Genomic DNA, 22,661 nt, shown 5'->3' on the forward strand with positions numbered 1-22,661 from the left:
AATACATGTTATTAAATTATGAGCATTTTTAAAGATTAACTTAAATTATGAGTATTTTTAAAGTGAACATTAGATGATGCGAACGGTAATCTAAACATAAAAAGAGGCAATTAAGCCCTGGGCATACTTCGTTTTTTACGTGCACACTCGTCGAATGCACAGCCTTGCAAAGTATATATATATATAATCTGTTGCTGTACAGTGCCTTGCAAAAGTATTCATACCCACTGAACTTTTCCACATTTTGACACGTGACGTTACAACCACAAACAAAAATGTTTTTTATTGGGATTTTATGTGATAGACCAACACAAAGTGGCACATAATTGTCAAGTGGAAGGAAAATGATAAATGGTGTCCAAATTTTTTACAAGTAAATATCTGAAAAGTGTGGCGTGCATTTGTATTCAGCCCCCTTTACCCCTAACTAAAATCCAGAGGAACCAATTGCCTTCAAAAGTCACCTAATTAGTAAATAAGAGTCAACCTGTGTGTAATTTAATCTCAGTATAAATACAGCTGTTCTGCGAAGAACTCAGAGGTTTGTTAGAGAACATTAGTGAACAAACAGCATCATGAAGACCAAAGAACACACCAGACAGGTGAGGGATAAAGTTGTGGAGAAGTTTAAAGCAGGGTTAGGTTATAAATCAATATCCCAAGCTTTGAACATCTCATGGATCATTGTACAATCCATCATCTGAAAATGGAAAGGGTATGGCACAACTGCAAACCTAACAAGACATGGCCGTCTACCTAAACTGACAGGCTGGGCAAGGAGAGCATTAATCAGAGAAGCAGCCAAGAGGCCCATGGTAACGATAAGAAGTCCAGTTTGCGAAAAGCCATGTGAGGGACACAGCAAACATGTGGAAGAAGGTGCTCTGGTCAGATGAGACCAAAATTGAACTTTTTGGCCTAAATGCAAAACGCTATGTGTGGCGGAAACCTAACACTGCACATCACCCTGAACACACCATCCTCAACGGGGAAACATGGAAACATGGCACCAGCATCATGTTGTGGGGATGCTTTTCTTCAGCAGGGACAGGGAAGCTGGTCAGAGTTGATGGGAAGATGGATGGAGCCAAATACAGAGCAATCTTAGATGAAAACCTGTTAAGAGTCTGCAAAAGACTTGAGACTGGGGCGGAGGTTCATCTTCCAGCAGGACAACAATCCTAAACAGCCAGAGCTACAATGGAATGGTTTAGATCAAAGTGTATTAATGTGTTGGAATGGCCTAGTCAAAGTCCAGACCTAAATCCAACTGAGAATCGGTGGCAAGACTTGAAAATTTCTGTTCAGAGACTCTCTCCATCCAATTTGACTGAGCTTGAGCTATTTTGCAGAGAAGAATGGGAAAAAATTGCAAATCCCCAAAAGACTTGCAGCCATAATTGCAACGAAAGATGGTTCCACAAAGTATTGACTCAGGGGGGCCGAATACAAATGAATGACACACTTTTCAGATATTTATTTGTAAAAGATTATGGACACCATTTATCATATTCCTTCCACTTCACAATTATGTGCCATTTTGTGTTGGTCTATCACATAAAATCCCAATAAAATACATTTTTTAACTGTGGTTTTGTTACAGGTAGTGTCTACCAAACAATATTTTACACATAATAACAGGGATGTACACAGGACCTAAAATTAACACTCGCCAGGCGGCCAAATGCAAGTAAAAATCATTATTGGCGAGTATATGAAACTGTGTCAGTCACCAGTTGACCGGCAATATTTTTATGAATTCTAATAATGCAATGTTGGGTGAACATGAACGTAAACAAATGTGAATGATGCTCGGGTGTCGGGACAGTTCAGCTCGGGTGAATCCATGCATTAGGTTACAGTGCGCTGGATTTTTGTAACCACGCTTACTTCGTACGTGCAGGTCACACATGCACATTTATTTTATTTATTTCTTTGCAGTAATTAGTTTATCCATAAGGTGGCAGCCGTGCCCTGGGGGCGTCGATTCACAAGGTAGTTGAAGAAAACCTGCTTAAACAAAACAGACGGGAACACATGCAAGCTATAGTGCCTTGCAAAAGTATTCATACCCACTGAACTTGTCCACATTTTGACACGTTACAACCACAATTTCACACAACTCAACAAACACAAACTGAAACTATTTTCCTTCTGATTTTTCAGGATCAGACTAAATAAATCTTTGTGTTAGAGGAAGCTCAGTGATGGGAGAGGAAGGGAGGGATGGAGTAAATATAGGATGTTTCCTCACTGCCTATCACAGTATGTGAATCAAGGACATCCCAGTTACATGTGCGTCGCAGTTTTACATTCATAAATGTAAATACACAAAATATGAAATGTCTTTAAGCAAGAACTTAATTAGTATTTATCTACAATCCCAGTGTCTATTAATAAGAAAGCTTTCAAAACACCTAGAATACGAACCATGTTTGACATTCTTTGTCAAAATGTTTCCATCACTGTTTGTAGGTATACCCTCTAATTTTGTCCTCCTTTTCTTCCTCTGTTAGGTTAATGCCCATCTTATATCCCTTGATAGTTGAATGTAGCAATAAAATTCGCATCAATTAAAAACCCCTTCATGCTTTGACTGAGTGAAGTAAAACGCATTTGTTTGTGTGAAGGAACGCCTAACAGACAGAATACAAACAAGCCTCGTCATGTTATCTCTTTAACAAAAACATTTGAATGGTATGTGCTATACACAAATGCATTAAGTGTTATTTCTACCCTCGTTATATAGCCTATATATACGAACTATGACGTCTGTAACGATGTAGCTACGACGCGTGTATTGTTGTGGGACACGAGAAAACGCCTCTGATCAAACAAACTGTTGCATCCATAACCGTTCAGTCATATTAAATTGACGTAACTAAAAATAATCGATGGAAGATATCAGCTATCTTAGATCTGGTTTTCTGTGCCATATGTTAAGAATAGCCTGTGATATTTGTAACATACATAAATAGCCCGATCTGTTACAACTCACGTAAACATGTAAAATGGGTTTCCTGTCAGCGCACATAACTTGATAACAGACACGAAGCCTTTGATGTGACTCAAGTGGATCGGAAATATCTGTCTGGGCTATGTCCCAAAACCCATTCGAGTAAAAGAGTCTGACATTTTACGACAGAGAGTTTTTAAATGTCGTCTTATGAAAGCAAAAATGCCCATCACCACAAAACACGTGCTGAACAGACGTAAAATAGGAACTGACTGAAAGTAAACTGCTGTTCAAGCTCGCTCATGAAAGCAAATCTCGTCAACAGTTTCAGATGACTGAACATTTGATCTAGAGGTTGTTATAAATTAACAGGAGCTTTGAAGTATGGTAAATAAATACTGGGTCGCGATATCCAAACCTCGCGCGGTGCTCCGATTGCATGCGCGAGTCACTCCATCTCCCCCTACGAAAAACGCACTCTCGCGCAAACTGATGTGGATGTAACCGATGTCACGGCACAAAAAAAAAACACTGAACACTTATGCCAGCGCGGCTTTCTAAAAACCTGCGCCATATTTGAACACCCCTAGGTAGTATTTTGAGGGAAAAAAAAGGACACACGCGGAGATAAAACTTAAGAAATGTTGACGAGGGGAAACTACGAAGTGTTGCAGTCCCAAACACTTACCTCGCGCCTCTTTGGTCACCGAGAATACAAGTAAAGCCAGCAGCAACGAGCGGCAAAGTAATGTTCCCACGTCCATCGTGGTGGAGATGATTCTTTAGGACTGGTCAGTTTTTTCCTCACACATTCAAGTAGTCGAGTCTTTGCTTCGAGAAAGGGAGCGCTCTGATTGGTCAGCACGGAGAAATATGCTCCGCCCACATTGATCACTAGTTACCCTGCCTCAGTTTAGCCGGGGAGTTCAGCTGTGCCTCAAAACTACTGCGAATCTGTCCTGTGAATGTTGTTAGGAAGTTAATCTGATCATCCCACATGCAGTTCTCATGATCAGGGAATTAAAATATTTCAGTTAATCTAATCGTATATGACATCTTTTAGCAGCCAAATGTTTTGCTGCTGGTTTATACTGGTCAAATACTAAATAATGTATTAATAATAGATAATAACAAAATTACACACACACACACACACACACACACACACACACACATATATATATATATATATGTGTGTGTGTGTGTGTTTATTATTTCTGTATTAAGGCTATAAGAATATAATTTATTATATAAATCATCATTAATACCATAATATACCATATTGTATTTGTTGTAAATGCATTTATGATGCCTCTATGCAGCAAATGCACCTTCTTGTGATATATGCTACTTCTGATGCATCTTTGGGGCAGCGGTGTAAAGACATAATAAGAAAGAAAAAAGGTTTTAAATCATTATTGTGAATGAAACGAGGCTGGCCAGAGATGACAGAACTATATGTCCTGAGAATGAAACAAGCCAGGGCAGATACACAGCCTGAAGGCAAAGATTGATGAGCAGCTATTATCTGTAGTTAGCACTCTAAAGCAAACTCCTCTTCCTGTTGGTAGAATCGAGCCATTTGATTCAGGCTGACAGAGCATTTCTATTTGTTCAACTGCTCAGTAAACTAGTCTCTGGCTGCTGCAGACATACAAAACAGGCAATGACATGATGCAATGTAATAGAATGAGGCCAACAATAATTGGTTAGGACAGAACTAAAACATTTTAGATACTTTTTAGAGAAAACTTGGCATCAGCAAGTTTCAGCTTTGCAATGAATAACACTAAAATAATATTTGTGCCAAGCTTAGCACAAAATTATATTAATGTCACATTGTACACCTACAGTACATAAGCTCTGAATCAAACTATGTGCTTTTTTGAGTAACATATCCTGCTTTGTCTCCACTCTGCCCCCTTGTGACCTGATATACATTCAAAAGATTGAGGTCAGTAATATTTTTCTTGAAAGAAATTAAAACTTGTATTCAGCAAGGATGCATTAATTGATCAAAAGTGGCAATAGAGACATTTATAATGTTAGAAAATATTTGTCAAATAAATGCCGTTCTTTTATTCACCAAAGAATCTCGAAAAAATGTATTTAGAATATATTAGATTAGAACATATTAGAATGATTCCTGAAGGATCATGTTACAAGACTGGAGTAATGATGCTGAAAATTCAGCTTTGCCATCACAGGAATAAATTACGTTTTAAAATATATTTAAATAGAAAACATTTTATTTTTATTTTTAAATTGTAAAAATACTTCACATTATTACTGTTTAATGTAATTTTGATCAAATAAATGCAGTCTTGTAAGCATAAGAAGCTTTCAAAAACATTACAAAAATCTTACAAACCCCAAGCATTTGAAAGGGAGTGTCTCATTTGCCCTTGAAAAAGAGACAGCAGGTACATTAAAGGTGCCCTAGAATTAAAAAATGAATTTATCTTGGCATAGTTAAATAACAAGAGTTCAGTACATGGAAATGACATACAGTGAGTCTCAAACACCGTTCTTTCCTGCTTCTTATATAAATCTCATTTGTTTAAAAGACCTCAGACGAACAGGCGAATCTCAACATAACACCGACTGTTACATAACAGTCGGGATCATTAATATGTACACCCTCAATATTTGCATATGCCAGCTCATGTTCAAGGCTTTAGACAAGGGCAGCCAGTATTAACGTCTGGATCTGTGCACAGCTGAATCATCAGACTAGGTAAGCAAGCAAGGACAATAGCGAAAAATGGCAGATGGAGCAATAATAACTGACATGATTCATGATAACATGATATTTTTAGTGATATTTGTAAATTGTCTTTCTAAATGTTTTGTTAGCATGTTGCTAATGTACTGTTAAATGTGGTTAAAGTTACTATCGCTTCTTACTGTATTCACATACAGTAGACTGTCGTTATTTTCATTTTTTAAACACTTGCAGTCTGTAGAATTCATAAACACAACTTCATTCTTTATAAATCTCTCCTACAGTGTGTAATGTTAGCTTTAGCCACGGAGCACTATCAAACTCATTCAGAATCAAATGTAAACATTCAAATAAATACCATACTTACGCGATTAGACATGTTGCATGACGAACACTTTGTAAGGATCCATTTTGAGGGTTATATTAGCTGTGTGATCTTTGTTTATGCTGTTTAAGGCAAGCACGAGCTCCGTGGGCGGGGAGCGTGAGCATTTAAAGGGGCCGCAGCCTAAATCGGCTCATATTTAATGCAAAATATGCAGTTAAAAAAATTAATAAAAAAAAAAAATCTATGGGATATTTTGAGCTGAAACTTCATAGACACATTCAGGGGACACCTTAGACTTATATTACATCTTTTAAAAAGACGTACTACGGCACCTTTAAATCTCTATTTCCCCCCACAATGCCCCCATTAAACGTGCCACAACTTAAAGAAAGACCAGCCATACTTATAAAACAAAACATTTATTCACTGAGCACCATTCAAATATGAAAAAAGAAAGGGGGAGGTGTCTCTCTATCATTGTATCATAATCATACCCGACTTCTAGACGATAAACAATGTATCTTATTTTCTAGTTTGTCTTTCTAAATATGTCATATAGAAAGATTAAACACAGTGAAGAGTTATAATGTGGTTGTGGCCACTGTCAACTTTTGAAATTAATGCCTATGTAAGTATGTACTTGGCACTGGGTTTTAGTTTTATGTGCTTTTACATGATAAATTAGACATCTTTCCTCTTTTAAATACTAGTTTAAATGCAAGTTCACAGAAAGTAGCTTCATGGGTATGAAAAACTCTAACCAAAAAAAAAACACAAGAAATTATTAATATAGTGCATTTAAACAATTTCCAAAACTGTTGTTTGAATATATCCAAATACTGATATCTAAATATTGGTATTTATTCTGATTAAAAGAAAGCATCTTGTGTCTATCGATGTTTGTGGTTTTAATTTCGTAGTTAATATTATACACACACAAAACTCTGTATTAGTCATTTTAAGGAGGGACTGAGACCATCTGAGAAGACACACAATAATGCAGTGAATTCATACTATGGATCTACACTTGCTTGATGTCTGGCTGAGGTATTCTTTGGTATTCTAATAGTTGAATAAAAGACGGTGGGGCATTGACTGAACAATATCAGTGGGTGATTTATACATATTTACACCATGCTCAGAGAAGAACTGAAACATGATTGCAGTGCCATTTTCCCTGGCTTGTTGCTTCTCACAGGAACTCTATCCCTAAAAATAAAAAAAAGAGTAGATTGGATATTTCCCCTAGCAGTCCAGCTACTGCTGCTCCCTACATCTGCATTACTTTACTTTAAAATGGTCAGCTTTCTAGTTCCTTCCAGGGTCCTGGATGTAGCTGTTCTCAATGCAAAGCACAATGAAGTGGTTTGAGCAGCTACGTGTGTGCTGCCCGAGCAATCTGCCGGTCTGCAGAAGAGATGCCTGTCCGGTCACCGCCACGTCACCCGTCCGCCATGCCTCACAGTAGTTAGTTGTTATTCGGATGCCCACTGTACTCGAGCCGTGCCACACCAGTTTCTGAGGCCTTGAGTCATAGTAACATGTACAACTGATTAATTTATGTTTGTTCATAATATATGAAATAATATTCATTTAGACAACTTGAAATGTTAAAATATATTTTAACATTTACAGAATGTCACTTTTTTTATCATCTAAAATGAATTATATTCCAAAGCAACTTACATAATGGAATTAACGTCAAGCACACAAAGCGCACACATTTGGATTCATGCCGAATGAGAAAGGTACATGAGCCCAAATTTATTTGTATAGCGCATTTCCCACATGCTGGTAGTTTCAGTTAAATAATTAGTTTATAATAAATAGTGTTTTTAATGAATGCCATTACAATTTATGTTATAAGTACAGTAACTATAAGTTGACGTACTTGACATGAAAGTTATTTGTAGTTATATTTAGTAGAATGTCTGTTGGGGGACCATCAAAATAAAGTGTTAGGAGATATTAAGCAGACAGTCTACTAATACTTTAATGACTGGTAAGTGACATGTAGTTGCAAAGTTAAGTATAATTAGTAGAATGTCTAAAGTGGACTTTCAAAATAAAGTGTTACCTATGTTTGTTTTATACTTTTATTTTTCATTCCTGTTCTGTTCTCAATGCCATTCAATTTACAGAATTTGTTTTGCGGAGTGAGGGGAACTAAAATAATGTTTATAGTGCTTATAATGTTTGTTTTGTTTACATTATATCTGAATGTAATAATAAAATGTGATTTGTACACCAGTGCGACTGTGTTTTTTTTCTCTCAGCAATGCAATTTTGATCTAGTGTAACTTATAGTCACTCAGGTAAAACTTATTTTCCAGAAAATACAGTAACTAAGATTAAATATAGATGCAAGCAGCAATTAAGGGGCCAAGCACAAAGAAGGCATGCCAGCATCGCTGGGAGCATCTGACCAACTGCAACAATGAACAATTAAAGACATTTTAATATAATTTTTAACAAAGATGGCTATAAAATCATACATATATTCAACTTTGTCAACAATTCGATTTTGGTGAAAATCGGAACAACTGTCTAGGAAAAATGAGCAATTTCAGCAATTTCTGAAATTTCATTATAACTTTTGACCACAAGGTGGCACGGCCCTGAAACTTTTTGAGTACCTTCAGGGTATGGTGTTAAAGATACATATCGAGTTTCGAAATGATACGCCAATGCGTTCGTAAAATATAGCATTTTATGACCAAATTCAAAATGGCTGACATCCAAAATGGCCAATATAGAGGAATTGGGTATCGTTTGGCTTGCACCGAATCTAAAGAGACCTAAGAGTTCTAAGAGTTTTGAGATTTTTGGCCAAACCATTCAGAAATTATAAGCAAAAGTAGCAATTATTCATATTTCCTGCCTGACCACTAGGTGGCACTGTGCTGAAACTGTGCAGGTAGCCTCAGGTCATCATTGTCATAACACACACCAAGTTTGGTCAGAATATGCTAAAGCGTTGCAGAGATATAGCCTCACGTTCATTTTGGTGTACTCTTTGTCAAATTCGTTCGCATAATATTCAAGAACGGTTTGATGAATCATCTTGAATTCCATAACTTTTTGTCGGCATGGTCTGATAGATCTGTTTCAGTTTTCCTGTAAATCAAACTAACAGGTTATGAGGAGTATGGAAAATTTTTCAAAAAAATGACGTCATAGGGTGCAATCGTCTTGAATCAAGGAATCAGTGGAAAAAAATATCTTTTTTTTCTGCCCTTATCGTTCAAAAGTTATTAGCATCAACGTAAGTGAAACTTTGGAAAGTTAGTGGCACTGGAGCGATTAAGTTAGAGACTCCAACAAGGCTGTGGTTAATGTTCAGATTCTCCTTAATCTGTGTGCCAAATTTCATAACTTTCATACAAGTGGTTCTATGGGCTGCCATAGACTTCAAGAGCGGAAGAAGAAGAAGAATAGGAACACTAATGATTACAATAGGTGTTTACACACCTTTGGTGCTTGGCCCCTAATAAATGCATGTTCATTGTTTGTTCATGTTTAGATACCTAATACATTAAGTATTGTAACATATAGACCAGTGGTTCCCAAACCTGCACTGAAGGACCTCCAGCACTGCACATTTTGTATGTCGCCCTTATCTGACATACCTACTTCAGGTCTTGCAGTCTCTACTAATGAGCTGATGAGTTGAATCAGGTGTGTTAGATCAGAGAGACATCCAAAATGTGCAGTGCTGGGGGTCCTTCAGGACAGGTTTGGGAACCAATGATATAGACCATTATTTAGACTGTTAAAATTCAGTTTACATGTCTAAAAAATTAAAAAGAAAAAGCTGTTTACCAAGCCTGATCTGTCATGACATTTCTTCCATCAAAGGAGTAAATCGGAGTGAGCGGATCAAAAACAGCCCCATTGCCGGAGAACATAGCCATCCAGCTGCTGAAGAGCACTTCTCCCTAGAGAGGATGCACAAGAGGCTTAATTTAGACAGGCTAAACTTAAGCAAACTACATGTAATGAGAACACATTGTTAAAAAAACTCTTCATTGCAATCTATCATGCAAATATGCTCCTACATACTTTGAGGTTCACCACTGGCAAGTTGAAGCGGTCCCCTTTCTTGACGATGGTGGATAGGTCTTGTAGGTGAGAGGAGAGGAAAGCTCTGTAAGTTGATGTCAGGCCCCTGGAACGGGCTTGCTGGTAACACTGATAATCTGCTCCTCGGATTCCACGCATGTCCCCTGAGAATGGGGTATTGAGTGCCACCAGGTGCAACTGCGAAGTTCAAAGGACAGACGTCATGTCAAAGTGCACACCTTTTCACATCAATCATTAAGGATGCAACAAGGTTTAAGCAATCCTTACCGCAGGCATCGAGTGTGCAGTGTGTGGAAGAACATTGAAGCCTGGCAGGACGCTCTTTAACTCCTGCAATTAACAATATATTTTCACATCAGAAACTAAGATACAGTATATAACATTATTGCTGAAATGAGCATTTGATTCCAGAATTTAACATTTCTCTTGGTCTGATAAATGGTAGTAGACAAGCAATGATTCTAAGGCCATATTATGGATATCTGTACCATGCCGCTTATTGTCCGCTATTAGATTTTTATAATTTAAAAGTACCATATTGGATATTTAATTTTTCATGCTTCAATTTCCCTATTTTTAAATTTAGAGTTAATTTACTAACATTGTTAAATGTACTTTTTAGCAAATCTCAAATACTTTTAACTAAAAGTGTTAAAAATAGCTTTTGTCAATTTAAATAAAGTTAAAATAAAATATAAATATTACATGAAATATTTAAACAAAAAAATTACTGAAAAAAAAATCAATAAAAAATCTAAAACTGAAATAACTGAAAATATAAAAATAATACTATAGAATATAGATTCTAAAATAACACGGATCGCAAAATGAATATCCATTTTTAAATTATATGTTATAATGTTGTGATTCCTATATTCACTTATAACTTACTACTACTTGTAACAGTACAATTACTGATTGTAATTTTTATTTATTTAAAACATCACCGAATTTTAATATCAGCTGTGTATGGTTTATCACTAACATTAAAAAAAAAAACAGTTTATCAAAATCTACCACAATTTTAATGCCTGTGCATCCCTCAGACTCCTGCATATGTAGTATGACACACCTGGCTGTGAACTCTGGGTACACTGCGGTCGCTGGGTCTGCTCAGGCCTTGTGACAATTCAGATGAGGAACTCTCTTGGGGAACTGGGATGAGCTCTCCTAACTAAAAACACAGTTACACATCAAAATAAGAATAAGCAGACAACATTTTGATCTATTTACATTCGTTATGAAGGGAAATGTGAAAATAAGTAGATACCTCAACTTTCTTCCAGCCCCCTCGTACCCTGATGTACAGTTCACCCTTGTCGTTAACATATCCCAGTGTCCCTTCTGCAGCTCGACTGGTCTCTCTCATCAAGGTCTGACTGTTTCTATATGTGCTCACCTGGAAAGGCAAAGTAAGCAGACATAATCTAGACAAACATAAAAAAATCAAGCCGCATTTAATCCTTTATAAGCTTGCTCCCCTACAGCTGAGTTCTGTGACATCTGACTTACAGGGTTTCCATGGCCTGGAGCACCAGGTGGCCCGGGAGGACCTGGAGGTCCAGGAAGACTCGCAGCTGAGACGGAAACAAGTAAAGCAGAAGTTTGATGCTTGTTGTTAAAAAGTTCTTTGCCTTGATAAAGTCACTCAAAATAACTTCATCTAAAAAGTTTGGAAAAGTTCACTATTTTAAGTCATGATAAAGTATTTGTTGTCACCTGAGCCATATGCCGACGGGGTACCTGGTGGCCCAGGTGGTCCTGGTGGCCCCTGTGGTCCTGGATTTCCATACCCAGGCAGTCCTGGCAGACCTGGGGCACCAGTGTCCCCAGGAGGGCCAACAATAGAGTCCCCTTTAGGTCCCTAAAATGTCATATTAGGGCTTATTCAAAGAAGGACAGACTTGGTTCAAGTTTTTGTTTCATTTAGAGACCTAGTTTAATAGTGAGATTTAGTTTTTTGTATTGGTTCTGAACTGATTAGTTATAGTAGACTTACCACAAGGCCTGCTCTCCCAGGGAGCCCTGGAGTGCCAGGCAAACCTGGATCCCCTTTCTCTCCTTTTTGCCCTCTGTAGCCATTATCACCTTTAACACCCTTAGAGACACATACTCAAAATCATACAAAATCATACATACATACACAAAACAATAGCAAAGTCAATCACTTCATGAACAGGCAAAAAAAATTCATTACTATTTATTACTAGTTATATATCTAAACATTTTTTACACTATTTTTATCCGATTTTTTCTGCTGGCGCTTTTGGCAAAGTAAATTGTCATAATCAAAACAAACACAAAAAATTGAAGCGCATTTAATCTTTTATGAGCTTGTGTAACAGACGTAGGCTAGTATGCGTGTAAACCTCACTCCCCTGAACACAAGAGGTGCTCTAGTGACTGACGCTAGAGACTGCGGCCTTTAGCCTCCTTGTTAGAGTGCCCACCTCCCATAAAGACGGGCCCGGGTTTGAGTGGGCAGGTGTGAACTAGAGGGGCTACACTTGCTCCCCTACAGCTGCAAGTATCCCAGGACCCCAGATTGAAAACCCATAACTTATCTTAAACTCAAGGGTGTGTGCAAAATGTTGTCTATTTTAAGTGTCCTTCTATGCAAATGCTAAAAAAGATATTATTCATGGGATATGTGAGATATTGAACAAGTACTTACCACATAATCTTGGGGAAACATAGGCACTGTGAAGAGATAAAACACAAAGATCAATACAAAAGTGTTGATGACTGGTCTTTGGACTCTTTGCCTGTCAATGTGTGTTATACAGAGCATGTGAGCTGAGGGGAGCAGAGAGTGCCTTTCTGAAGATTCCTCTCTGCTCGCTCAGTCTGCTCAGGGCCACTCGCTCAGCCCAGAATGCCCTTAGTGATATGCTGATTCGAGAATCTGTGGAATAATCAATAGATCTAAGGTTATGGAGTCCAAATATTGTTTTAATGAAGTTGCTAACCTTATACATAAATGCAGAGTAAACATCAAATTTAAGAACGAAGAAGAAGAAATTGAAAGGGAGTGTGGAAAAAACTGAGTTAGCAAAGATTTCAGTTCTTTTTTGCTTAGGGGTAAAAAGAAGTTTGAAATACCTTTGCACCGGTATACCATTAATGATCTGCTGAGAGCAGCACATACGTAAATATGTGCCATGTGCTTTCCTCTCAATAACAAAATAAACCCAACAGAAATGACTGTTATCTATAGGCCTACTATCTACTGTAATTGAGACATTTATACAAGAAATTAACTACAAACTAGTTTTACTAGTGAGCATGAGGAGGTTAATGGTTAATGGTTAATGGTTAATTTTCCAAAATAAGACATTTTTATTATACCTGGAGTTCCTGGCAACCCAGGATTTCCCACATCACCCTTCTCCCCTTTGACTCCAAATGACACTCTTCCATTGCCTGTTTCAATGCAAAAAAACAGATTTAACCTTTTAACCTCAAAAGTTCTTTATTCATTATTTAATCTGTATTTAACTATTAAAAACAAATTGTTGAAAAGGCTGCTACATATACCTTGTTGTGAATTGTTGTTGTTGACCTACAGACAAACATTTTTTGTATAAAATTAGACAACGTTTTGGACAGAACAGATGATTATGAAAATATTGTCTGATATAAAATAATAAAATGAATATGAACCCATGTCGACTAATGTCAGCATATTCAGGAGTGAACTGTTTTGTTAGTGTGACATTTTAAAATGTACACAGCACACCAGATCCTAAAATGAATTCACTGATGAGCCCAACAAATGTTAGAGCTCATGCAACATGCTTTGGTGAGCTTAGGAGAACACCTCAGATGAGAAGAGAAACTGGGTTAAAGGACCATGAAGAGAAGAGACATTCCTGATTTTGTAAATGACAGCATAAGGCAGGCATAATTGAGCTGACAAATATCTAAAAAAAAATATATATATATATTGACTTTAAATAAAATGTAATTTTTCTGTTTTGTAAATTAAGCCTGTTCTATGCTGTTTTAAGACCATAAACCCAAGCACCTTAGAGAGCAAAGTGGGCAGGGCTAGTGTATTAGGGAAAGGAGCCGAGCCAGAATGACATGCGCCAAACCACCAATCGGAGAATTTCACGCATTAACTTACTGGTATTTTGCAGTGTGGTCTAGGAGGAACTGGGAAAACTGTCTTCAAGATTCAGAGCAGAATCATTTCATAACTTTTGTGAAAATTGCACATTTTAGGATAAACCTCACTGTGATGCTCAATTTAATTTCAATACACTGCAAATCTGCTAAGAGAATCAAACTTACTCCATTGAGGCCAATCACTCGTCCTGGTGGCCCTGGAGGTCCAGGTGGACCAGGGGGACCCTTGAATACAGGTAAGTTGTTATAAATAATTCGATTTAAAGATTTAAAACATAATGGAAGCAAAGAAAATAATGTTTAACTTACAGGGAGCCCACTAGCATCTCCCTTGTCCCCTTTCCTTCCAACTGCTCCAGGCCGACCCTAAAAGAAATTTCAGGGAGTGAGTAGAAATAAGCATTTATGAGATGTAAAATTATAAATAAACAGATAAAAATGAATAAAACTGACTGGTCGACCAGGCATTCCATAGCCTCCTTTTTGTCCTGGTGGTCCAATCGGCCCCTAAAGATCATAGAAAAACATATATATTCTTCTATAGTAGTATTTATTTATGAATGCTTTTAGTTTGGTGTTAGAGATGAATCTCACCATAATCCCAGGTTGTCCAGTGGGACCGATGTCTCCCTGCAAAGTACAACGACATCAATGTCAAACAATCGAGGAGCAAAAAAAAGATCAAGCTCAAAAGGAAATAGTTTCAACCTTCATTCCTTTTGGTCCTCTGGATCCTCTCAGGCCTGTTATTAGCGAGCCATCAGCGGCTATGGAATTGCCTGGCTCCCCTTTTTCTCCCTTTCAAATGATACAATAAATTGATGGGAGAGTTTGTGCTTCATTATAGTACAGCAGGTCATTTCTGATCATATTTTAAACTCATACCTTCAGTCCTGTAGGTCCTTGAATACCAGGAAACCCAATTTCACCTTTTGGTCCCCTTGGGCCCTGAGCATGACAATATTCGTGCAAGTTATTTCTACCATTATAATGTTTTATTTAAAAGTTTATAACCCCAAAGAAAGTCAGCTCACATAGTTCTGATTACCACAAAAATAATTCCTTCTTTTCTGTAAAAACAGCAAAAATCGAAGTTACAGTGAGGCACTTGCAATGAACGTGAATCGGTCCAACTTGTAAACATTAAAATACTCACTGTTTCAATAGTATAACCACAAGACATAAACAATATACATTATAATAATTTTAGTGTTAAGTTATATCCAGTTTTCATGACCATAACTATGTAACACTGTAAACCCTTAAAGGTGCCCTTGATTCAAAAATTGAATTTACCTTGGCATAGTTGAATAACAAGAGTTCAGTACATGGAAAAGACATACAGTGAGTCTCAAACCCCATTGTTTCCTCCTTCTTATATAAATCTCATTTGTTTAAACGACCTCCGAAGAACAGGCGAATCTCAACATAACACCGACTGTTACGTAACAGTCGGGGTGTACGCCCCAATATTTGCATAATGCCAGCCCATGATGTTCCCAACATTATAAAAGGCATTAGACAAGGGCAGCCAGTTAATGTCTGGAGCTGCACACAGCCGAATCATCAGACTAGGTAAGCAAGAACAACAGCGAAAAATGGCATATGGAGCAATAATAACTGACATAATCCATGATAGCATGATATTTTTACTGATATTTGTAAATTATCTTTCTAAAAGTTTCGTTAGCATGTTGCTAATGTACTGTTAAATGAAGTTAAAGTTACCATCGTTTCTTACTGTATTCACGGAGACAAGAGCCGTCGCTATTTTCATTTTTTAAACACTTGCAGTCTGTATAATGCATAAACACAACTTCATTCTTTATAAATCTCTCCAACAGTGTAGCAATAGCCGTTAGCCATGGAGGACAGCCTCAAATTCACTCAGAATAAAACTTTAACATCCAAATAAATACTTTACTCACATAATTCAAAGCATGCATGCAGCATGCATGACGAACATCTTGTAAAGATCCATTTGAGGGTTATATTAGCTGTGTGAACTTTGTAAATGTGCTGTAATATAGTCGACAGCTGGTGTGGCAGGGAGCACGCGATTTAAGGGGGCGGCGCCGAGTGTAAATCAGTGCATTGTTAATGATGCCCCAAAATAGGCAGTTAAAAAATTAATTAAAAAAAATCTATGGGGTATTTTGAGCTGAAACTTCACAGACACATTCAGGAGACACCTTAGACTTATATTACATCTTGTGAAAGAACGTTCTTGGGCACCTTTAAAAATTAAGATCTAAACTTTTAAAAACAAATACAAAGCATATACTTATACACAAGTCTGAACAGAAGAATTGCATTAGTAAGTAATTTTATAATTTTATAAGCACATTTTTGCTTTTTAATACTTTCAAAACTGTCCCCATTCACTTCCATTGTAAGTGCCTCTGTGTAACCTTGATTTATTTCTCTCTCTTTTTTTTTTTTTTTTTTTTTTTTACATGTGTTGTACTTGTATTGAAATCTTCCTTCACATTTTTGAGGAGAGAAAAATGTAACAACCACCAAATTATGAACATTTTAGCTAACGTAAACTGGCAAAATCACTATGCACTATGATGATGGATCAGTACATCTCAACTTCTCAAGTAAAGTTGGTTGCTTGACCTTTTTTTGAGTTATTACACACCTTTCTTAAAACCCACCAGTTTTTTATTTTTATTTCACCACACATCTGTATTTAAAATAAAAAATGGTCAAGCAAACTTCATTGGACCACTTGAGATGGATTAACCCATGGGATCTGTTGCTTTCAGCAATTTAGGGTGTATTCACACTTGGCAGGTTTGGTTCAATTAAAACAAACTCAGGTGCGATTGCTCTGTTAGTGCGGAGTGTGAACGCTGCCATCCGAACCTTGGTGCACACCAAACAAGTGTACCCACTGAAAAGGTGGGTCTTAATGCACTTCCAAACGAACTCTGGTGCAGTTTGACTGAAATATGAATGCAACACAGATCAAAGACATCTAATCAAACCAAAAACAGGATGTGATGTCACAAGATGTGACCCTAAAAAGACCAGAATGCTCAACCATACCTGGTCCTTTTCATCATATTCACGATGATGCCCATTACAGGCATCAGAGACAGCACACAGCATTGTTTTGGATGTTCGTTAAGTTCCGCCGCAAAATATACTTCATAAAAGCTAGTGTTTTTTTGTATCTTTAAGTTTGGTTTTAAAAATGACTCTAATCAAACCAGGACGAAATGTATAATTTTTGGTCCCGGAATAAAAGAACCAAGAGAACCAAACTACAAGTGTGAATACTTCCTTGCATCATTTTATCACCAGTATATCATCTTAAAATAGTTTCAGTGTATAAAGCAGACTGAAAGATGAAGGACATTCTTACAGGAAATCCTGCTCTGCCAGGCAAGCCTTCAGGGCCCTGCAACATGCACCACACACAGAGAAGCAAGCAATTATGTGATGCATGATCAAAGAACAAACCCATTCCAGATCATGTGGACATGCCAGGCATTTAGCAGCATTGTGCCATCAGGCGCGGGAACTTGATTGCTCCCAGACAAGCTTCTTGCAAAATATAGTTTAAAAGCTGACGTTTGTATTATCCATGTTAAACATGCTGCATCTTAAAAAGCTTTTGAGGGGAAAACAATGAGCTGCTTTACATACCATAGGGCCTGGCGGTCCTCGGATCTTAGTGAGGTTTAATTTGGCTGCTGTATCATTAAAAAGGAGCTGGAGGGGGGGGGGAAATCATTATTTTTTAGGATCTCAGACATAATATTATAGCAAAGCAGGTAATCACACTCCATACAGTACTTACATCCTGAAAGTTAACAATTGGTCCAGGAGGGCCAGGGGGGCCGGGAGGCCCTGTGATGCTCAGTCCATCTTGACCTTGCTCACCCTGAGTCACAATCAATACAGCAAATTACAGCATGTACTACACACAAAATGATTTTTTTCTCAGACTGCAAAAATCACACACTGTGCACTCGGCTTAGGCTGAATATCATCATGTATTATTCATTATCTGGTGTGAATATTGAGGGTCAAAGGTCAGATGATAATGTCACATAACTGCTCAAAATAATAAACAATATAATACCTTCTTTCCTGGACTGCCCTTGTCTCCCTTTGGCCCCTGTTTAAGGTAGCAAAAACAACAGCCAGAAATATTACACATTTTATTGTGCCACAGATACTTCAGTATTTGCTCTCTCTCTATAAATTAACCAATCACTTATTACTGCTAGAATACTTATTTAGTACATTATTATATGATTTCTCCAAGAATGCAAGAAACGGAAGACTAACCCTGACTCCTGGTAAACCAGCTAATCCAGGTTTTCCATCAGGTCCTGGTGATCCTGGTTCACCCTGAATAGAGAAGAGACAGGTATCAGGAACATGACATTGTGAAATGAAACAAACTCATTTGAGTTTAGAAATTATTTGGGGTGTTTTTATGTAGCCATTTAGTGAAACTGTAGTGAAGTTTGACAAACCTTTACAGACAAACCGGGGGCTCCGTCAGCTCCAGGAAGTCCCTACAGGAAGGAATCAGAACATGTATATTAATACTATATAATATATATATAAATAAAATTAATATTTAATGTTTCTGAGGATAAAAAGACCTGAGGTCCTGGTGGGCCAGGAAGACCAGGAGGCCCCTTAAATTAGAGGAGATAAGAAAAGAGGAGAGGAGAAAGATCAGAGGAAAAAAAAAAATCAGAATAGGACCATCCAACAAATAGCTTTTGTGTACACAAGTAAAATGAACTCTGACCAATGTAACATGCGATGATGCATCCAAGGTTAATAAAAGACCTTGATATGTGAATAGAATTTGAGAATGGCATAATAGTTGTAATGGTTTTTGTACACTCACTTGATAGCCTTTTGAAATTCCGGCTCCGAGAAACATTTCACTTTCACCAGAACCATCCAAATCCTGTTAGAATAAAACACCCCCTATCCTTAGACAAATGACTATAAAAGCCAGACCAACTGAAAAGCCTCAAAATTAGTAGTTAAGGGTTTGAATGGACTATATGGTGTTCTGGCCCTGAAAAGTGATGTTTGAATAGTTTCTGCCTCAAAGACCTGATATTATCTCAAAAGCAATACAGCTCTCTTTTATGAGTTTGATTTACAACAAAAAATGATAAAACTAAAACTTCAAAAACCAAGGAAAAATTAGATCCAATATGATCCTTGAATCGTCCTGTTCATGTCACATCACTTGAATGTATCTTTTGAAAGCGTATTTGCTTTAGACTCTCTTCATCAAACAAGGCCTTCGACATGAAGTTGGTTTTCCACTAAATCATGCACTTGACTAACTGAAGTTGGCATTCCACTAAATCAGTACATGAGTAACTGAGGCTAAGCCTGACCTGTTTTTATATATAATTACTCAAGAAACATTAGAGGATTTGATTATCTCTACCCTTGTCACAGTAATTATGTTTCAGATGAACCAATAGCAGGATAATTTCAAAACAGTAGTCCGCTGTTGACCATTATGTGCTCTAAAGATGCCTCTAAAAAACAAAACAGGACTTCTGTGATATCTATCCTTAAATCAATTGCTAGTAGATTTTTCAGACCATCAAAGTGTCCACCTTGAAGTTATTGCTTGAGAGCCCTGGTGGGCCAGGAGGGCCAGGTGGTCCAGGTACACCCCTCGGCCCCATAGGTCCAATAGGGCCAGGTGGACCTCTCAGGCCAAGGTCACCATTTTCACCCTTTAGAAAAAGTAAGAATGAAATAAACAAAATAATGAGAAATAAAATTGAAAATAATGGTGGTTTCAACTTGCAGCCATATTTTTATCAAAATTTCGTGAACAAAAAAGGTTGTCTATTGTCAATTGTGTTGCAATATATGAAGCACAGCTCACACAGAAGTCACTTTCTGCAAATCTGTATGACTAATTTGAACCTGTTGTGAAATCTGCGTTGGGAATTCCAATTAAAATGACTGGATTTCATCCTTAAAACATACCCTTGTGCATCATATTTTGTACATAATAAACATTATACCTTAGGTCCAGGGGGCCCTCTTATTCCTTGTTCACCCTATGAAAGAAAGTCATGAGGTGTAGAGCTCAAACTTGAACGTTTCTGAAAGATTTTATTTTCAGTTTTATATGACATTGAGTGAGTTCTTTCATTAAGATGAGGTCAGTTTCATACCTTTGCTCCTTTTGGACCCTGTTGTCCACTTAAGCCTTCCTGACCAGGAATACCCTTTAAAGGTGAAACAGATCAAAACGCCAGCTTATGACACAACATGACATCAATAAAAGTCAGCATCTATACCAGGGGTGTCCAGTCCTGTTCCTGGAAGGCCACTGTCCTGCAAAGTTTAGCTCCAACCCCAATTAAACACATCTGAACCAGCTAATCAAGATCTCACTAGGCATACTAACAACTTTCATGCAGGTGTGTTAAGGCAAATTGGAGCTAAACTCTGCAGGACAGTGGCCCTCCAGAACTTCGACACCCCTGATCTATACAGACACACTGCATTACATTTTGTTTTTGCAGCAAATATGAATTAAAAGTAGTATACATTTTTTTTTGTGTCTTTATATGACATATATGATTATGCTGTGTGTCAGCATAATGTTTTAAGTTGCCATTGCTGTTAGTACAAGCAGACAGTTCAAAATTAAAAAGACAGATTTTCTCCAACATTCAGAAAAAGGCAGCATAGTTTCAAGCTGTCCTGAAATGCAACCTTGTAGTTTGTGCGTACATACCCTTTCAAACTGAATCGCCATTGTTTTTCTTTCAAAACTGCAACCGCATCTGACTAATGTTACTGTTTTACTGAGAAATTATTTTAATTAGAAATGGTGTTTGTTTGTATACTTCATTATTCCTCTATTATTAATTAAATTAAGTCTGCCTTTCCATTTACATAAACTGAAAACCCTGAAAAAGATATCTGACAACTTCTAGAACATTTAGCAGCCATGGAAGTTTGTTTCCGTGACAGAATAAAAAACAAAACAGATAATTGCAATTTTTTTCTTGCAATTCTGACATTTTTTCTTGCAATTTAAAGTTTATATCTCTAAATTGTGAGATAAGTTGCAATTAACTTCAGTAATTGTGATTTTTTTAATCTCACAATTTAGAATTTTTAAGATATAAAAAGGAAATGTGATGGAAGAGTTTTTGCTTGGATAACTGAGAAAATACATTCATAAATATAACACTGTAACCTATTGCAAATCTCAGTTTGCATTTAGGCAAATGAGGAAAAGCAGAAATTGTTGGAGAGAAAATTCTGTCTTTTCCAACCTACTGGTTCAGTGACCTGAACGAACCAGGGCAATGTCTGTCCTTTACCAAAACCCGAGCCAAACCCTGAGCCAAACCCTGAGCCAAACCCAGAGTCAGTGCCAGACCCACTAAACCAGTCCTCAAACAGCTGGGTAATTGAGAGAAGAAAAGAAGACAACACGAATCAGATAAGGACTGCGGTATAGCCATCATTTAGCAACACTAGGAGGTCTCAAGAAGTGCTTGATGTGGAATGAATAATTTATCTGCTGGTCTGAGTTACTTATAATTTTTTACGTTGCTTCAATTTAGGTTGTCTGGGTGCATTAGACATCAGAGTTAACAACAAAAGGAGTACAGAGATGGGATATGAATTCTAACAAAATGTAAACCGAGCCTTTCCTCAGCAACTGATTTAAGTGAAGAGAGAACAAACTCACAGGAATTCCAGGTTGCCCATCTCTCCCATCCTTTCCAGGGGCACCCGGAGGTCCAGGGAGCAAACCCCCAAAGGAGCCATTAGGACCAGGTGGACCAGGTTTCCCAGGAGGGCCTGGAGGACCAGGTGGACCCTAGAATATGACATTATCACGTATAAACAATGATAATCAATGGATAAACAATGATAATCCTTACTGTTAATTGCCATTAAATACAGTATGTAACCATGTCTCTCAACATGGTCAGATTTTACTCACTCTAAGACGTTCTGTATCAATGTCAACATCTCCAAATCCAGAGCCGAGAGCATCAAATCCATACTGTCAATAAAAATGGAGATTTATTTTAATAAACCAGATGCACAGTATGACCAATTTTACATCAGACTACATCAGATTTACAGTAGCCAAAGATGTTATTTTGAAAAATTGTGCAGTTACAAATCACATGCTTTGGCATCAAATTCAGTTTTCCACCCAATATAAAGCAATACTTCAAGCCACGCATTTTGTGCAATATACTCACAGGAACTTTAATTGGTTTGGATGGCCCTGGTAGGCCGGGAGGCCCTGGTGGACCAGGCAATCCAGGTTCACCCATCCCAGGATCACCCTAAAAAGATTTAAATACAAGCTTGAAAAAAACAACAACACAACAGGCCATAGCAGAAAGTGCTTGCTACAATGTTACATTGTGGATAATCACATG

General features: G+C 37.4%; 2 protein-coding genes across 5 annotated transcripts in view; both read right to left on the reverse strand.

The window, feature by feature from the left end:
- tgfbr1a (transforming growth factor, beta receptor 1 a) overlaps positions 1–3,800 on the reverse strand; it is a 45,980-nt gene extending 42,180 nt beyond the window's left edge. Inside the window, exon 1 of the mRNA XM_048162512.1 lies at positions 3,645–3,800. Within this exon, the coding sequence (XP_048018469.1) occupies positions 3,645–3,720 (76 nt within the window). The 5' untranslated portion in view covers positions 3,721–3,800. The remainder of the gene's footprint in view (positions 1–3,644) is intronic.
- Positions 3,801–6,415: 2,615 nt separating this feature from the next.
- The window catches only part of col15a1b (collagen, type XV, alpha 1b), a 56,365-nt gene continuing 40,119 nt past the window's right edge, over positions 6,416–22,661 (reverse strand). Inside the window, exons 11-44 of one of the 4 annotated variants that reach the window (XM_048163837.1) lie at positions 22,479–22,565; positions 22,211–22,273; positions 21,953–22,084; positions 20,415–20,468; positions 20,262–20,297; positions 19,842–19,964; positions 19,106–19,168; positions 18,852–18,887; positions 18,720–18,761; positions 18,529–18,591; positions 18,320–18,355; positions 18,035–18,118; positions 17,881–17,946; positions 17,597–17,632; positions 15,109–15,171; positions 14,932–15,021; positions 14,818–14,853; positions 14,677–14,730; positions 14,533–14,589; positions 14,389–14,448; positions 14,222–14,263; positions 13,630–13,654; positions 13,441–13,515; positions 12,767–12,792; positions 12,092–12,190; positions 11,812–11,956; positions 11,605–11,669; positions 11,363–11,491; positions 11,165–11,266; positions 10,360–10,422; positions 10,072–10,269; positions 9,832–9,947; positions 7,300–7,534; positions 6,416–7,218 (exon numbers count right to left, since the gene is read on the reverse strand). In XM_048163837.1, coding sequence (XP_048019794.1) covers positions 7,318–7,534; positions 9,832–9,947; positions 10,072–10,269; positions 10,360–10,422; positions 11,165–11,266; positions 11,363–11,491; positions 11,605–11,669; positions 11,812–11,956; positions 12,092–12,190; positions 12,767–12,792; positions 13,441–13,515; positions 13,630–13,654; positions 14,222–14,263; positions 14,389–14,448; positions 14,533–14,589; positions 14,677–14,730; positions 14,818–14,853; positions 14,932–15,021; positions 15,109–15,171; positions 17,597–17,632; positions 17,881–17,946; positions 18,035–18,118; positions 18,320–18,355; positions 18,529–18,591; positions 18,720–18,761; positions 18,852–18,887; positions 19,106–19,168; positions 19,842–19,964; positions 20,262–20,297; positions 20,415–20,468; positions 21,953–22,084; positions 22,211–22,273; positions 22,479–22,565 — 2,583 coding nt within the window. In that variant the 3' untranslated portion in view covers positions 6,416–7,218; positions 7,300–7,317. Of the gene's footprint in view, positions 7,535–9,831; positions 9,948–10,071; positions 10,270–10,359; positions 10,423–11,164; positions 11,267–11,362; positions 11,492–11,604; positions 11,670–11,811; positions 11,957–12,091; positions 12,191–12,766; positions 12,793–13,440; positions 13,516–13,629; positions 13,655–14,221; positions 14,264–14,388; positions 14,449–14,532; positions 14,590–14,676; positions 14,731–14,817; positions 14,854–14,931; positions 15,022–15,108; positions 15,172–17,596; positions 17,633–17,880; positions 17,947–18,034; positions 18,119–18,319; positions 18,356–18,528; positions 18,592–18,719; positions 18,762–18,851; positions 18,888–19,105; positions 19,169–19,841; positions 19,965–20,261; positions 20,298–20,414; positions 20,469–21,952; positions 22,085–22,210; positions 22,274–22,478; positions 22,566–22,661 lie in introns of all 4 variants that reach the window. The other 3 variants (XM_048163836.1, XM_048163839.1, XM_048163840.1) reach the window with 3 other exon arrangements.

This window comes from Megalobrama amblycephala, linkage group LG17, assembly GCF_018812025.1.
Source record: "Megalobrama amblycephala isolate DHTTF-2021 linkage group LG17, ASM1881202v1, whole genome shotgun sequence".
NCBI lineage: Eukaryota > Metazoa > Chordata > Actinopteri > Cypriniformes > Xenocyprididae > Megalobrama > Megalobrama amblycephala.